The following is a 17,532-nucleotide window of genomic DNA, read 5'->3' on the forward strand; positions in this document are numbered from 1 at the left end:
CATTGGAATTGTGGGTTGAGATCCCAATGCCTGATGGGGCTAAAACATTGTCGCGGGTGGTTGTGGATACATATCGTCAGGCCCCCGTTCCCTCCCTCCCTCCCTCCGTGAAAGCAAGGGCAGACAATCGTTTCGCCCTTTTTTTCCTGAGTTACCTGTGCAGACACCATACCATGGCAAGCATGGAGCCCGCTCAGGTAACCGTCACCGTATGTCTCCTGGGTGCTGGCAGACGCGGTACGGCATTGCTACACAGTAGCAGCAACCCATTGCCTTCTGGCAGCAGACGGTGCAATACGACTGGTAACCGTCATCGTGTCCGAGGTGCTCCTGGCCACGTCGGCTGGGAGCACCTGGGCAGACATGGGCGCAGGGACTAAATTTGGAGTGACTTGACCAGGTCATTCTCTTTAGTCCTACAGTCAGTCCTATTGAACCATCTTATGGTGAGCAGGCAGGCGATACGGATTGCTAGCAGTCATACTGTACCATTTTCTGCCAGGCAGGCAAGAGATGAGGATGGCTAGCAGTCGTACTGTACCATCTTCTGTCGAGCAGCCATGAGATGTGGATGGCATGCAGTCCTTCTGCACCGTCTGCTGCCAGCCAAAGATGTAAAAGATAGATGGAATGGATCAAAACAAGAAATAGACCAGATTTGTTTTGTACTCATTTGCTTCCCTCCCTCCCCTGTCTAGGGGAGTCATTCCTTTAGGTCACACTGTAGTCACTCACAGAGAAGGTGCAGCGAGGTTAATCTAGCCATGTATCAATCAGAGGCCAGGCTAACCTCCTTGTTCCAATAAGAATAACTTAGGTGCACCATTTTTTATTGGAACCCTCCGTGAAGTCCTGCCTGAAATATTCCTTGATGTAAAGCCACCCCCTTTGTTGATTTTAGCTCCCTGAAGCCAACCCTGTAAGTCGTGTCGTCAGTCGCCCCTCCCTCCGTCAGAGCAACGGCAGACAATCGTTCCGTGCCTTTTTTCTGTGCGGACACCATACCAAGGCAAGCATGGAGGCCGCTCAGCTCACTTTGGCAATTAGGAGCACATTAAACACCACACGCATTATCCAGCAGTATATGCAGCACCAGAACCTGGCAAAGCGATACCAGGTGAGGAGGCGACATCAGCGCAGTCACGTGAGTGATCAGGACATGGACACAGATTTCTCTGAAAGCATGGGCCCTGCCAATGCATGCATCATGATGCTAATAGGGCAGGTTCATGCTGTGGAACGCCGATTCTGGGCTCGGGAAACAAGCACAGACTGGTGGGACCGCATAGTGTTGCGGGTCTGGGACGATTCCCAGTGGCTGCGAAACTTTCGCATGCATAAGGGCACTTTCATGGAACTTTGTGACTTGCTTTCCCCTGCCCTGAAGCGCATGAATACCAAGATGAGAGCAGCCCTCACAGTCGAGAAGTGAGTGGCGATAGCTCTGTGGAAGCTTGCAATGCCAGACAGCTACCGGTCAATTGGGAATCAATTTGGAGTGGGCAAATCTACTGTGGGGGCTGCTGTGATGCAAGTAGCCCACGCAATCAAAGATCTGCTGATATCAAGGGTAGTGACCCTGGGAAATGTGCAGGTCATAGTGGATGGCTTTGCTGCAATGGGATTCCCTAACTGTGGTGGGGCCATAGACAGAACCCATATCCCTATCTTGGCACCGGAGCACCAAGCCGCCGAGTACATAAACCGCAAGGGGTACTTTTCAATAGTGCTGCAAGCTCTGGTGGATCACAAGGGACATTTCACCAACATCAACGTGGGATGGCCGGGAAAGGTACATGACGCTCGCATCTTCAGAAACTCTGGTCTGTTTCAAAAGCTGCAGGAAGGGACTTTATTCCCAGACCAGAAAATAACTGTTGGGGATGTTGAAATGCCTATATGTATCCTTGGGGACCCAGCCGACCCCTTAATGCCATGGCTCATGAAGCCATACACAGGCAGCCTGGACAGTAGTCAGGAGCTGTTCAACTACAGGCTGAGCAAGTGCAGAATGGTGGTAGAATGTGCATTTGGACGTTTGAAGGCGCGCTGGCGCAGTTTACTGACTCGCTTAGACCTCAGCGAAACCAATATTCCCACTGTTATTACTGCTTGCTGTGTGCTCCACAATATCTGTGAGAGTAAGGGGGAGACGTTTATGGCAGGATGGGAGGTTGAGGCAAATCGCCTGGCTGCTGGTTACGCGCAGCCAGACACCAGGGCAGTTAGAAGAGCACAGGAGGGCGCGGTACGCATCAGAGAAGCTTTGAAAGCCAGTTTCATGACTGGCCAGGCTACGGTGTGAAAGTTCTGTTTGTTTCTCCTTGATGAAACCCCCCGCCCCTTGGTTCACTCTACTTTCCTGTAAGCTAACCACCCTCCCCTCCTCCCTTCGATCACCGCTTGCAGGGGCAATAAAGTCATTGTTGCTTCACATTCATGCATTCTTTATTCATTCATCATACAAATAGGGGGGATGACTACCAAGGTAGCCCAGGAGGGGTGGTGGAGGAGGGAAGGAAAATGCCACACAGCACTTTAAAAGTTTACAACTTTAAAATTTATTCAATGCCAGCCTTCTTTTTTTTGGGCAATCCTCTGTGGCGGAGTGTCTGGTTGGCCAGTGGCCCCCCACCGCGTTCTTGGGCATCTGGGTGTGGAGGCTATGGAACTTGGGGAGGAGGGCGGTTGGTTACACAGGGGCTGTAGGGGCAGTCTGTGCTCCAGCTGCCTTTGCTGCAGCTCAAGCATACACTGGAGCATACTGGTTTGGTCCTGCAGCAGCCTCAGCATTGAATCCTGCCTCCTCTCATCATGCTGCCGCCACATTTGAGCTTCAGCCCTGTCTTCAGCCCGCCACTTACTCTCTTCAGCCCACCACCTCTCCTCCCGGTCATTTTGTGCTTTCCTGCACTCTGACATTATTTGCCTCCACGCATTAGTCTGTGCTCTCTCAGTGCGGGAGGACAGCATGAGCTCGGAGAACATTTCATCTCGAGTGCGTTTTTTTTTTTCCCCCTTTCTAACCTTCACTAGCCTCTGGGAAGGAGAAGATCCTGTGATCATTGAAACACATACAGCTGGTGGAGAAAAAAAAAGGGACAGCGGTATTTAAAAAGACATTTTATAAAACAGTGGCTACACTCTTTCAGGGTAAACCTTGCTGTTAACATTACATACATAGCAGATGTGCTTTCGTTAAAAGGTCGCATTTTGCCTTCCCCCACCGTGTGGCTACCCCCTCAACCCTTCCCCCCTCCCCGTGGCTAACAGCGGGGAACATTTCTATGTAGCCACAGGCAAACAGCCCAGCAGGAACGGGCTCCTCTGAGTGTCCCCTGAAGAAAAGCACTCTATTTCAACCAGGTGACCATGAATGATATCTCACTCTCCTGAGGATAACACAGAGAGATAAAGAACGGATGTTGTTTGAACGCCAGCAAACATACACTGCAATGCTTTGTTGTACAATGATTCCCGAGTACGTGTTACTGGCCTGGAGTGGTAAAGTGTCCTACCATGAAGGACGCAATAAGGCTGCCCTCCCCAGAAACCTTTTGCAAAGGCTTTGGGAGTACATCCAGGAGAGCCGTGAATGCTAGGGCAAAGTAATCCTTTCACATGCTTGCTTTTAAACCACGTATAGTATTTTAAAAGGTACACTCACCGGAGGTCCCTTCTCCGCCTGCCGGGTCCAGGAAGCAGCCTTGGGTGGGTTCAGGGGGTACTGGCTTCAGGTCCAGGGTGAGAAACAGTTCCTGGCTGTCGGGAAAACCGGTTTCTCCACTTGCTTGCTGTCAGCTATCTACAACCTTATCATCATCATCTTCGTCCCCAAAACCTGCTTCCGTGTTGCCTCCATCTCCATTGAAGGAGTCAAACAACACGGCTGGGGTAGTGGTGGCTGAGCCCCCTAAAATGGCATGCAGCTCATCATAGAAGCGGCATGTTTGGGGCTCTGACCTGGAGCGGCCGTTCGCCTCTCTGGTTTTCTGGTAGGCTTGCCTCAGCTCCTTCAGTTTCACGCGGCACTGCTTTGGATCCCTGTTATGGCCTCTGTCCTTCATGCCCTGGGAGATTTTCAGAAAGGTTTTGGCATTTCGAAAACTGGAACGGAGTTCTGATAGCATGGATTCCTCTCCCCATACAGCAATCAATCCCGTACGTCCCGTTCAGTCCATGCCGGAGCTCTTTTGCGATTCTAGGACTCCATCATGGTCACCTCTGCTGAGGAGCTCTGCATGGTCACCTCTGCTGAGGAGCTCTGCATGGTCACCTACAGCTTGCCACGCTGGCCAAACAGGAAATGAGATTCAAAAGTTTGCGGTTCTTTTCCTGTCTACCCGGCCAGTGCATCTGAGTTGAGAGTGCTGTCCAGAGCGGTCACAATGGAGCACTCTGGGATAGCTCCCGGAGGCCAATACCATCGAATTGTGTCCACAGTACCCCAAATTCAAGCCGGCAAGGCCGATTTAAGCGCTAATCCACTTGTCAGGAGTGGAGTAAGGAAATTGATTTTAAGAGCCCTTTAAGTCGAAATAAAGGGCTTCATCGTGTAGACGGGTGCAGGTTTACATCGATTTAACGCTGCTAAATTCGACCTAAAGTCCTAGTGTAGACCAGGGCTAAGTTGCATGCTTGGTTGGATGTGTTAATAAATGACTGTCACTCAGAGACTGAGGGGTTGAGTGGATGCAGATGGATTCAAGCTATTCAGTTGCCTGCTATTGGCCCTCCGCTTGCTAGCCAATTTCCTCCTATGCTGATGCTACTTTCAGAGAGAAACTTTGCTTCAGGCCACGTCCTTCACTGGTTGATCCCCTCACATTGACCCATCTTCCTCTCACCACTTTTACCCAGTACAGACTGGAACTACAATGCTTTGGTGCCACTCTTCCAATCTGTGTTCACTGCACCACCAGGCCAATTGCTGGACATATGGAAGAGAATAAAGATGTGGATTCAGTCCACCCCCAACTACATAACATTTTTGTAAAATGTACAACATCTTGGACCCAGAGCACCGGGTCAGCCTAGCGTAGACTACAGCAATATGTCACCCCCAATCGGGTAGTACTGAGGGAGAACATAAACTGAGCTTACAGCGGAAGCAACACAAGAGACATCAAATAGTTGGCTGGAGGAAAAGTGACTTTAAAAAAAGGGATGGGGAAGTATATTATATCAACATTGTAGTATAGAGACAAATGGAAAAAAAGGAGCAGGAACACGGGAATAATCAGAAGAGAAAAACATTAAAAAGGGCCCAGTTTGGGCAACAACGTTAAGTGTGAGACTGAGAATTTTAAGATGACCTCACTGACAAAACAGGGAGACAAAGGAGTAAAGAGGACAGAAGAGAGGTTTCATAGTAGCAGCCGTGTTAGTCTGTATTCGCAAAAAGAAAAGGAGTACTTGTGGCACCTTAGAGACTAACAAATTTATTTGAGCATAAGCTTTCGTGAGCTACAGCTCACTTCATCGGATTGGATGGCTTCGGACCAACAGTAATAACTGCAGAGGGAATGTAAGAAGGTCGGGATAGACAGCATGGTAGAAATGGAGATACATGGACAGAGAATTTTGCTTACTGTTTGTATTACAACAGCAGCTGCAGGCCCCAACCAAAGACTCAGGCCTCATTTTGCTAAGCATGGTACATCCTGCCCTCTCCCCATTCTGGTAGCTGAGACAGAGGAGGCAAAGCACTGCTTCAAAACCTGCTTGCAGGTGTGAGATGCTTAAGAAAACACAATAGCCACCACTATAAATATAAATGCAAATGACTTTGAAACTAGTACAAATGCAGTTACAACTGGATGTTTCTCGGAGGGAGGGGAAACTGGCATTTCAGACCTCATGATGTGGCAAGTGGGGAGTTTCTAAGTGGACTGCTGTGCATTTATTTTTTTCCTCAGATAAGACAGGAAAAATCTGTAGGCAAGGCTCCACTCCTCAACCTGTCTCGATGCCTTAGCCTTACCATGCAGTGCCTTTATTTTAATAGGCCTCACCTGAGCAGTGAAACATATTACCACAGAGTTGCTGCAGCAACACTTACCCAAAACAATATATTCACCAACCCCCATTACATCACTGGGGAGACGGAATGGACAGATCCGCCACTGTTACTTCAGTTTCTCACTCACGGAGCCATCGATGTTGGAGCAAAAATGCCCAGAGCTGCAGTTCAACCTTTAAGAAAACAACTTCTGTTCCCTGTATTGGCAGCATCCCACTTTGCTGCTTTAATTTCCTCCCCAAGATCATAATTTGCTGCTCATGTTTTGTTGCAAGTATCCACTTCTTTCACAATTAGGGTGACTTCTATCCTCCTTATTTGGCGCCCACTGACATGTGACCCTATACGATCAGGAGCTACTAAGAAATAAGCAGCTCCACAGAATCAAAAGGGATCATGGACTGTGGTGGAGAGATTTTTTTTGCACCATGAATAGAACACTGGGGGATGCCAACTGTCTGTTTATTTTAGCGCTGGTCTGTATTTTTCATGCCATTGTCCCTCACTGAAAAATTCCGACTCAATCTTCTGCACAGAGAGATTTGCAAAGAACAACTCCATTTACAGATATGGGCTTACAAATTCTCCCCCTTATCTTCTGCTAGGGTTTGGGAATACTGCAAATAGCTGTTAATTCCCATCATCATTTTCTTTCTCCTTCTGAACTCTAACATTTTCTTATATCAAAGGCACGGCCAGCTGTAAAAATAATGTACAGGAAGAGATAAAACAATTACTACAGAATATGCAAACACCTAAGCAAACTAAAGTAGTGTTATGTGCAGCAGGAGAGTCAAAGAGAAGCCTGTTTTGAACATAATTTTTTACAAAGAATTAAGGGAGCTTCCCAGATGTTAGAATAGCAATAGAACAAGCTTGGCTTCCTGCATGTATACCTCTATCAAAGAAAGAGAGACTAAAAGAGCATTTCAAATGAAAGAAAAACTGCATCTGGAATATGTTACCCACATTGGTCATTGAAGTAAGCAGCTTTACTGAGTTCAAAAGGAAATTGGATGCATTTCTAAACAAAGAAACTGAAAAATATAGGGCAAACATATGGAAATGAAGAGACAAATGAGAGGCATCATGTAGTTTTGCCTCTTTTTTTAATGAATTCTGAATATTTTCATATTTAAAGCTTTAATATTTGAATCAGATATAATCTAAGCAGCCAAAAATAAAACCGTCAAACTGTGAATTTAAGGTATAAAACATGAAGCATCAAGGCTTTAATAAAAGAGTTTGGAAAAAAATGCTTAAGAGCCCAAATTACTAATCAAATATTCTATTTACTAACATACACACAGATATTAAAGTTGTCATATTAATAACTTAGGCTTAAGTTTCCCAAACAGTTTGTTTTTTCAAAATTTGAGCAAAAATGGTTCAGCAGTGAGAGAATGAAACTTGTGAAAAATAGGTAGAACAGACCAGTGGCCAAAAATTCTTGTAGAGCTCTAGCACTTCCATGATTTGGAGCAGAAACCAGAAGTTTGGCAGTCTCTGACCCCAGGATTTCTGGTGTCCCTGGAAAAACCCATCCAGATTTGGTCAGTTCTGAATCTCTGAAAATCACCATCTACAGAACTCTGTTAGCTCTGAACATTCTGACTGCACTGCATGTGTTCCCAAACCCTGCTGATTCTCCTGTACTGTAGATGTAAGCCCTTGAGGGCCTACACAGCAAAAACAAACCCCTCAGCTAGCCCCTGCCAGTCAACTCAGGCTTGTGGGGCTCCTCTGTAGAGCCCCACAGGGTCCTAGAGCCCTGGCCCCAACCCCAGAAGTCTACACAGCAATGAAGCAGCCCCACAGCCCGAATCCCATGAGCCCAAGTTGGCTGGCACTGTCTAGCGGTGGGCTTTTCTTTGCGGTGTAGAAATACCCTGAGACAGAGCTACAGAGTTTCAGATGAGACAACGCAAAATTCCTCCTCCAGAAAGGTGCACTGAGCTGGAAGCTGTCACTTCCTCTCCCTCTTTAGCCTAAGGAAAGAAATGCTGGGCTGGGAGCCAGGAAGCCACAAGTTACCCTGTTAATTTGATGCACTTCCCAACCTGTAGCCCAAAGGAGGCCACATACTCCAACCTTTGGAGGCAGACAAGTATAAAATATCTCCTCTAAAGTGTGGGGAAAACAAGGTAATTTCTGGCCGATTTGGGAATGGATCCCAAGTCTCTAAAACAGATGTGGGCAAACTGCGGCCCGCTGGCCACATCTAGTCTGCCCTGCCCGGCCCAGCCCTTGAGCTCCTGGCTGGGAAGGCTAGCTCCCTCCCCCGCAGCCTCAGCTTGCCATGCTGCCAGCACTCTGGGCAGCAGGGCTGCGAGCTCCTGCCGGGCAGCGCGGCTGCAAGAGCTGCCGGCCTACCCCGGTGCTCTAGACTGCATGGTGGCGTGGCTGCCGGTCCTGGTGCTCTGAGCAGCACTGTAAGGTGGTGGGGAGCAGGGGGGTTGGATAAGGGGCAGGAGTTCCTGGGGGGTAGTCAGGGGACAGGGAGCGGTTGGATAGGTGTGGCAGTCCGGGGGGGGGCAGTCAGGGGACAGGGAAGTGGGAGGCAGCAGATAGGGGGTGGGGGCCAGGCTGTTTGGGGAGGCACAGCCTTCCCTACCTGGCCCTCCATACAGTTTTGTAACCCCAATGTGGCCCTCAGGCCAAAAAGTTTGCCCACCCCTGCTCTAAAATGACAGACCCAGTTTCACGTACCTAGATGCACTACTTCTTGGCATGCTCATTTTGAATTTGTGTGCTTGGCTAACATTGAGGTTAATGCCGACCTTGCTGATGACCCATACTGGAGGTTGTTACACCATCTGTAAAACATGGCTGTTCCTGCATAACCATGCTTGAAAAGTGTTTTGAAACCTATAGATGCTATCTAAATACAAAACATTATTAAAAGACAAATAGGAGAGATGTCTATCATTTAAGCCCTGCTCTAATCCGTAGACCAAACTTCTCTCAAAGAGCTAGGAAGACCCTGTGTTTGCTAGGGGAAAAAAGATGCATTACTATTGTGAGTTACAAAATCCTAGTGAAGACAAAGCAGTTTGTAGTTTCCATGGGAGTTGAAAAGACCACAGGGGAGGCTACTAGGGCTAGATGATCAAAGGTATTTTAGGTGTCTAAAGATGAAGATACATGCCTAAGAGGATTTCCCTAAAGCACCTATCTTGTGTTGACATCAGTGGAAGTTAGGTGCCTAACCTGCTTAGGCACTTTTGAAAAATCTCACTGCGGGCCTATCACATCTAAACTAAGTTGAAAGTCTGGCCCCTAGTCTTTACCTCAACCTGCTGACTCATAAGGAGACTGCAAACTCCCTCATCTTCGCTAGGATTTTACCTTGAGACAGCTAACTCAAGTTAAGATCACCTTTTTTCCTATGGAAGACAAATACAACCCAGGAATCCAGACACACAATATTCTATTGCTGTGCAGTCAATAGCTACAGATGATGGATTTTGTTTTCAATATTTTACAGACACAGTTAAGATTGCAGATCTCTGGGGCAGTGATCATATCTTGACTAGTTACTGTGAAGCACCTAGCATGCTTTTGGTTCTTAAGAAAGAGATACAGGATAAATGTGCAAGCTTAAGATTTTTAAATTAAAAAGTATTTTTTTTTTTAAATTCCTCCTTTCCACTTACCTGCCAGGTCCAGAGTTCTCTCTCTTCTTTATGTGTATGTGTGCGCACGCGCGCAACTGCTGAGTGAAAACCAACATGGTGGTGTTCCAGTGGTGGGATTACAGTACTGCGTCAAGGGACTTTGATTCTACTTACTGCTCTGCCATTGATTTCTTGTGTGACCTTGGTTAAGTGAGTCAGCCTCTGCCTAAACCGTTTGTTACGGAGATGCTTGGTGCACTTGGAGGTTGAAACCATCTTTGGGAAGCCCTTCCCACAGCGAGAAGGCAAAAATAGACATGCAAAGTGTTCCTGAATAACTATTGCAGGGGAAACAGTGCTGTGAAGAGAGACTTTGAGAGGCAAATTGCAACTTTTCAAAAAATTTAGTGTTTCAAAATGTACATTTATTCATTCATTAGGCTAAGGCACATACACTATTGTTAACCTAGGTGAACTGCAAAAGCTCCCCCAACTTCCCCTCCCCCATTTGTTAAGCGCCTAATAAATTAGGAGATGGGGTACAGTCTCCTACCATATATCTGTCTTAAGTCTCTATGGCTCCAGAGGCCTCCAGGGTTCTGCAGTTTTGAAGGTTGACTTTTCTTTCAAAGTGGTCATTCTCCTTGAAAATGGCTGTCTAATGCCCTTTCCCTACTCAACAACTCAAACTGAAAAATGGTCATATAAAAATGACTAGCTCCTTGCATCTCAAAAGCATCAGGATTTAGGAATGAGAAAAGAAAAGATCTGGTCCAGGAGGAGCTAGTCCCTTTCCACTGTAGCCCAAACAGGGATGCTCTAGGTTCATAATATCTGAGTGCCTTCTAGCAGTGCATTAAAGAATGTGATGAGCAACTGCCATGTATGCTTTGTTCTCTCACCTCTTCAGGGACAGAAGAGAATGAAGTGGAATGTTTTTGGTAGGTATTTTTGTTGTTTTTAAATATACACATTTAGGTTCGAGAAGCCAAGATCAGAGAAACCCACCTTGAACTTGGACCAGAAATGTGGTGGTTTGTGGTGATCCTTAGTTCCCAGGGTAATACATTCTAATCTTGGACCAGTACCTGAGAAAGCTGTCTCCTGTCCCAGACAACCTTCATTCTATGTTGGAGAAGGTTCCATTGTTCCAGAGTAACTCTAGCCCTACAGCTGGAGAAGCTCCAGCTGATTTTGTATGGTCCCAGGTCGTGAGGAAGGAAATGGGGGGGGGGGGTAGGAGGAAGAGAGCATGAAGAGGAGACAAGCTGTGACAGAGTTGTAGTAGAGCTTCTTGTGAGTTCACAGCTCTAATTCAAAGACTCCTTGCCATTGTTGCACACCAGGTCCTCTTTTCTGAGCAAGTCTGAACACCACGTAGCCAGCATACATGACCCAGAAGGCTCCATACATTTGTTGCTGACTAGATTCCTTAAAACGCAAACACATTGCTTCCTCCCTCACACCTTTGCTACTTGGGAGATGTTTTGAACTGTACTATATAGTAGAGTAGGTCACAACTACATAAACTAATCTTTCAGGTGTTCAGCACCTGCAGGTCCCATTGATTCCAATAGGCACTAGGGGGTGCTTAGCACTATTGAAAAATCAGGCCACTTACTTACGTGCCTAGAGATGATGTAGAGCCCAACTTTAGGCTCCTATTTTTAAAAGTATGGGTAATCAGTGTTTGGCAGCAGTCTGAAGACTCCTGCTACCCTACCCCCTAATCAGTACATGCATTGTTAATCAGGAAACCATTTCCTTTCACTATTATTCAGCTGCAGTTTTTATAACTACTCTTGTTCTATGTGCTTGGGCCTACATCATGGAGGTACAGTGAAGAAAACTGATGCCTATAGAAAAACTGTACCACAGCCATTTAATAATCTTTGATTTTCTTAAAAAGAGGGCAATAAAAAGTGACAGTATGATCTTAACCGGTGAAAAAGCAGTACATCTGGGAAAATACATGCACACAACAATATTCCTCTGTCCCATAACTTGAAAATTTATTTGGCATTAATAGTTGAGTTTTTGGCCAATTCTCTCTCTAAATTAAGGCCTCTCCTCCCTTCCCTGCTATAAATGATAGAATTATGAAAAAAGGGAGATAAAGGTGATGACTCCCAAAGATCTCAAAAATTGGGTGACTGGGCAACAAAATAGCAATAGAAATTCAATGTGTTGATAAGTGTAACATTTCCAATGGACACTGGAAAAAATCCCAACTAGACCCCATCATTCTGTATGTATAATGGGTTACAACTCAAGACAGATTGTGAAGTCATCGTGGATAGTTCTCTGAAAAGTTCTCTGAAAAGACCTGCTCAATGTGCAGCAGCAGTAAAAAAAAAAGCTAACAATATTAGGAAAGGAACAGATAATAAGAGAGAAAAATCTCATAATGCCACTGAGTCCATACTTTGGACACCCACACCTTGAATGCTGTAGTCAGTTCTGACTGTCCTGTTTCACAATGGATATAGTGGAGTTGGAAAAGATACAGAAAAGGGCAAAGACGATCAAGGGTACAGAATAGCTTCCATATAAGAAGAGACTAAAGATTACAGCTGTTCATCTTAGAAAAGAGGCAACTGGAGGACAGACATGATAGTGGTCTATAAAATCATGGATGGTATGGAAAAAGTGTTATGTATCCTTTCCCACAATACCACCACCGGGGTCACCCGATGAAATTAATAGGCAGCAGGTTTAATACACACAAGAGAAGTACATTTTCATACAAAATCCACAATTAACATGTGGAACTCATTGCCATGGGATATTGTGATGGCCAAAGGCATCACCGGGTTCAAAAAAAGAACTAGATAATCTCAGAGGATAGGTTCTCGGGGCGATTAGCCAAGCTGGCAAGGGATGCAACCCCATGCTCAGGACCAGAGACATAACCAGGCAATTTAGCACCCAGAGCAAGCAAGCATATTTGTATCCCTATTGTTTATTTCATCCCCCCCCCCGGCAGCTGCCCTGCTTGCCCCACCCTTGTTATGGCCATGCTCAGGGCAGCCCTAAGACTCTGACTGCCAAACTGCCCTGTCCTGTACACTTCCCCTGAAGCTCTGGTACTGGCCATTGTCAGAGACAATGGAGCGTTTAGCCCACTCTCCTGGTCTGACCCAGTATGGCAGTTCTTATGGATTTTAATCTGTTTCAAAGCATAGGTTGCATACTGTGCTAATCTATTCAATTAGATGTGTATCATATGGTTAACTATACTGATTACACAAATACACAGTTCAGTTATTTGCATACCGAATTGATACAATTGTTGGTTTTAAAAACTTTTGCCAAAACTGGATGTGGGTATGTGTAAAACGGCTAATGAAATCTGAAAGACTGGCTCAGCTCTGGTTCATTCAAACCCTGCCTTTTAAAAAAATTAAATACCTCCAACTCCACCCCTGCACCACCCCAAATGTTAGCATAATCTATAATTCAAGAATTTTATATGTTGAAGGAATTATTTAGTGGTCTAATTAATTTGATGGTCTAATTAATTCTTAGAAATTATTAGAAGTATAAGTCTCAGAGCTGATTCAACCTTTCCTCCTCCAGAAGCTAATAATCAGTTCCATGAAGTTTAATGATTATAATAGGGACTTTTCGATGAAATTTTAAAAACTAAGGTTGTGTGTCCATACTGCATAACCACATTTCAGCACTGGGGTCTATGTATATGCTGTAAAGAATTTCAGGATCCAGTCAGGATGAAAGATGTTGGAAACAAGCAAAGCATAATTATGCATTACTGTATAAAAGTAACTCTAGATTTCCCACTGAAACATATTAGCATTACAATGTTAACCAGATGTATTTCAGAAGTCTGGAATCCATTCCAATCAAAACAGTTGGAGAAAAAGTGTCTTATTAGAAAAGTTTGTAAAAAAACGTTAAGCTTTCAATTTACACATGCCTAGTCTTTGTTCTAGGTGTTCCTAACATGCATTAATTACTCCAAGACCCCCCCCTTAACTCAGTTATCTACTCAGTAGCTTAAGCATACTTGATCTTCAAATGGCAACCAAAGTCCTCCAATTTAGGAGGAAAAAAATCCCTCGCAGCAGGGCATAAAAGTTGATAAAGCAGGACTATTTTACATCTAGGAAGAGTTCCAAAGCTAGGGAATCAAGGACATTGCAGGTACAATACACTCAACTAAAGCTATTAAGCTACTGTATTGTACCAACTTAAATGATTTATTCAATGTCAATACAATAACCTGCTTTTTGTATAGCATTTTTTAAAACCATTTATATAGGACAAAAAGAAAAAGGAGGACTTGTGGCACCTTAGAGACTAACCAATTTATTTGAGCATAAGCTTTCATGACCTACAGCTCACTTCATCGGATGCTTGACAGCTTGGGCTGTGCGCCCCCCTTGCCACTGGCAGCACTTGTCAGTCCAAGTGCTCCCAGTGAGGACGCCTCCACTGGCAGAAGAAGGGTAGCATGGACACGAAAACCTGCAGTGGCTGTAGGTTGAGCTAACGTAGGTCGACTTAATTGTATGGTTTTAAAGCTGCTATTAAACCCTGGAACTGTGGAGCTCTGGATATGAAAAAGGGAAGTCAGGTGACAGAGCGAGCATGCCACCTTCCATTTTTTACTTAGGCCAAGACAGTTGCCCAACAAGTTATCCTGTTAAGGAATTAACAGAAGTGCCACTTGGCAGAGGCTTGGATTTTCAGCCATTGCAGGCCTGTTTGCCTTCTATTCTCCCCAGCAGAATGAAGAAAATGACAGGAAGACAGCTCACTTTCCAGGTATTATGACTGGGTATGTTGATTTTTCCAGAGTGTGTTAGGGACTCGGAGTTTTCATTTGGACCAACAAAGCATATCAGAACATGGGCTTACCCTAGGCCCAAGACATGCGGCCAACAGAGCCTAGACTTAGGGATTGCAGTAAAATGCAGCTAAGGCTTTAACCCACTGTTGCCCCACATCACCTCATACCTTTATCTGGTTTCATAATTCAGTGTTTCATAGTGACCAATAGTTCACTTACCCAGTCCAAGATATCATGGCCCTAAATTAGGATATGAAGTTCTTAACTCAACTAGTCAAACAAAATACTTCATATTATGCTAACAAAATGGTCCAATCTATGCCACTTTCCAGCCAATGGAGTACCTTGCTAAAAAAACAACATAATAGGAGCAGGGCACCACTTTCATTAATTTTGTTATGAGCAATAAAGTACAGTACTTGCAGATAGACACTTTTTTCCTTTTTTATTGCTGTTAATTCAAGGAAGAAAGGTTGCATAAAATCCAATCTGTTCTAGAAATATAAGTGACCTTTCCAGTACATAACATTTCAAATATCAAAGTATATGGTAAACATACAAATAAAGAGAAGGTAACATACCTCCTATTTACAGTACAGTATTTTAAATCATAAAATAAGTTCCATAAAGTACAACTGGCAGGTAATTCACAATGTGAGTCCATTGGTGCTTTAACACCCTCACTTAAACTCAAATGCAGTTAATTCATTTAATAATGCGGTCCAAAAATACCCAGATCAAATAAAATATTTTTAATCAAAATAATTTCCATTTACTACTTATTTTTCTTTTCTTTTTAAATTAAAGCTTTCATCTACCCTACCCCACCCCAAGGGAGAAAAATGTATACTGGTGCTATAAATATAAATGCTACCTATGAAGACATTTAGTAAATCAAGCTTTTTTTCTTCAAGTTTTTGTTTAGCAATTAGGCAGCTGAACCCCCATACAATTTTACTTTTGTCCCTCTACTGCATATCAGCATCTTACTTTAAAAAAAACCTTTCATTTCTGCTATGAACTGTGAGGAATGCCAAAAACCTATGGATATACAGTGGTAATTTGTTCATCGGTGTTGAATATAGCAGTCATGAAAAATTCACTCAATCTTCCAGATAACCTCAGTGCACTTTAGGAAATCAAATATTACCTGGAAGCAATTTAGTACATATTGGCTTTTAAAAATAAAAATACAGCAGCATTAAACTTACTGACATGACACCAACATGATTAATACCATCTTAGCACACGCATTTCAGTCTTTCACATTATACCATAATCACGCATAGTGGTAAATTATAAAATAGTGACTTTGCTATTTGGTAGACCAGTCCTAATACTAATACCTGACTATTTTGTAGAAAACCGTAACTTTTGTTCAGACTGAAATAAACCATTTACATTCTAAATACAATGCAACACTGTAATAGTTTAGGGAAAAATCAAATCAAAATCAAGTAATGTTCATTCTGTGTTGACACAGAAGTAGAATAGCTTTTAAAAAAGGACTCACTGTCAGCTTTCATCAGAAATGCAAACACATGGAATACAACATTCATACCAACCCCCCGCCCCATGTCTCTTGGAACAATCAGGCTAAAACACTACAATGGAAATAAGATCTTTCACTTTAAGCTTGCTCACGTTCATAAATCTGTTTTAGTCCACAGTGTTTCATTCCCTTCCCACTTGAAGTATTTTCATTTACGTGTGTGTGTGTGTGTGTGTGTGTGTGTGTGTGTGTGTGTAAGTAAAACAAGATATTACATACACACTATTCTGTGAGTCTTTAGTCTCGCTCCCCACAGGAAGACTAAACAATTTCCCCATATAATTCATGAGTATAACTATTTGCTATAGTTTGGACAAATTCTCTATAAACTGCCAAATACTCAGACAGTCCAATGAAACCTGTGGACACACAGTGAAGGTGGGAGAGAAACAAAAACAGCAGCAAAAGGAGAACAGGCTGGGGGTGGAGTGGGGTGGGACAGAAGAGGTGGGATTGTGACAGAACATGACCAAGTTTCTTGTTTCAACCATATGGCTGCTCCACCAGTGATGTCGGAGGTCAAAGGACATTTTAAAAAATGCAGTAAACATTGCACATGTCTCAAGTCTTCAGTGCAAAAGTATGGTTCAAATGCTCTTTTGATTGTTTGGCTGTGTGTTTGAATTACATGCATTATGCAAGCTTTTTGCAGAACCAGGAGATCAGGGACTCAGTTTTCTTCTTTTGTATTGAACAGAGGTGCAAAAGCAATGAAAAATTCCAAAAGAATATAAAACCAGGAATATCCCAAATGCAAGACCTCAGGAAACATTCCCCCTCCCTCTCAATTCCCCAAACTTCAGTTTGTTATGTAGGCAATGTTTACTTGTTTCAGTCTGCAGAATCCAACGTATCATTGGAAGGGGGAGGGGGAGGTGCGTATCTCAGTCTGTAAGTGCCTAAAACAGGAAAGAGAACTACTAAGTCACTGTTTACAATTAAACAGATTACAAACCACTACAAGGTATCAAAATGGACATGCTCTTCAAAAGGCACTATCTTGTTCTCCAATCTTATTTAAAAGGAGGGCTCAAACTTCATCGTTTTTCATCTCCTTGATGAAGTGTCAGCATAAAAGAAATCCAACGTAAAAATGTAAGATACTACCTCCCCTGGAAAAATGCAAAGTAAAAGCAATCCCCAAACACCAAGACTAATTTTTCCTGTTCAAGTTTGGCAAACATGATTAAGGTCAGAACAGACACACTGAGGATCAGAAAGGAAGTGATGGAAGAAAAATGTATTTAATGTTCTACAGGTACAAACACTGTTTCCCCCTCTTTTTTTGAATGGAAAGAGGATGGAAGTTATAAAACTGAAGTCATTTGTTAAATTTTGATTTCTTATTAGTGTCTTATTTCAATGTCTTTTTGCTGCAACTGTCTCAGAAGTCAAACAAATCCCACCTACATAAAATAGGTTATACAGAGGATAGTTGGTTATGCAGAGGTAAAAAATACATCAGAATGACCAGTTTGTTTTCTCAATCTTCACATGCTTTAGAAATCCAAGCCATGTATTGTATATA

The 17,532-nt window shown here is 43.8% G+C and overlaps 1 protein-coding gene across 3 annotated transcripts in view; it reads right to left on the minus strand.

Annotated features, from left to right (window-relative positions):
- Positions 1-14,880: 14,880 nt before the first annotated feature.
- The window catches only part of ZCCHC2 (zinc finger CCHC-type containing 2), a 73,447-nt gene continuing 70,795 nt past the window's right edge, over positions 14,881-17,532 (minus strand). For all 3 annotated transcript variants that reach the window (XM_048839712.2, XM_048839713.2, XM_048839708.2), the window contains one exon: positions 14,881-16,903. In XM_048839712.2, the coding sequence (XP_048695669.1) occupies positions 16,836-16,903 (68 nt within the window). In that variant the 3' untranslated portion in view covers positions 14,881-16,835. The remainder of the gene's footprint in view (positions 16,904-17,532) is intronic.

This window comes from Caretta caretta, chromosome 2 (assembly GCF_965140235.1).
Source record: "Caretta caretta isolate rCarCar2 chromosome 2, rCarCar1.hap1, whole genome shotgun sequence".
Lineage (NCBI taxonomy): Eukaryota > Metazoa > Chordata > Testudines > Cheloniidae > Caretta > Caretta caretta.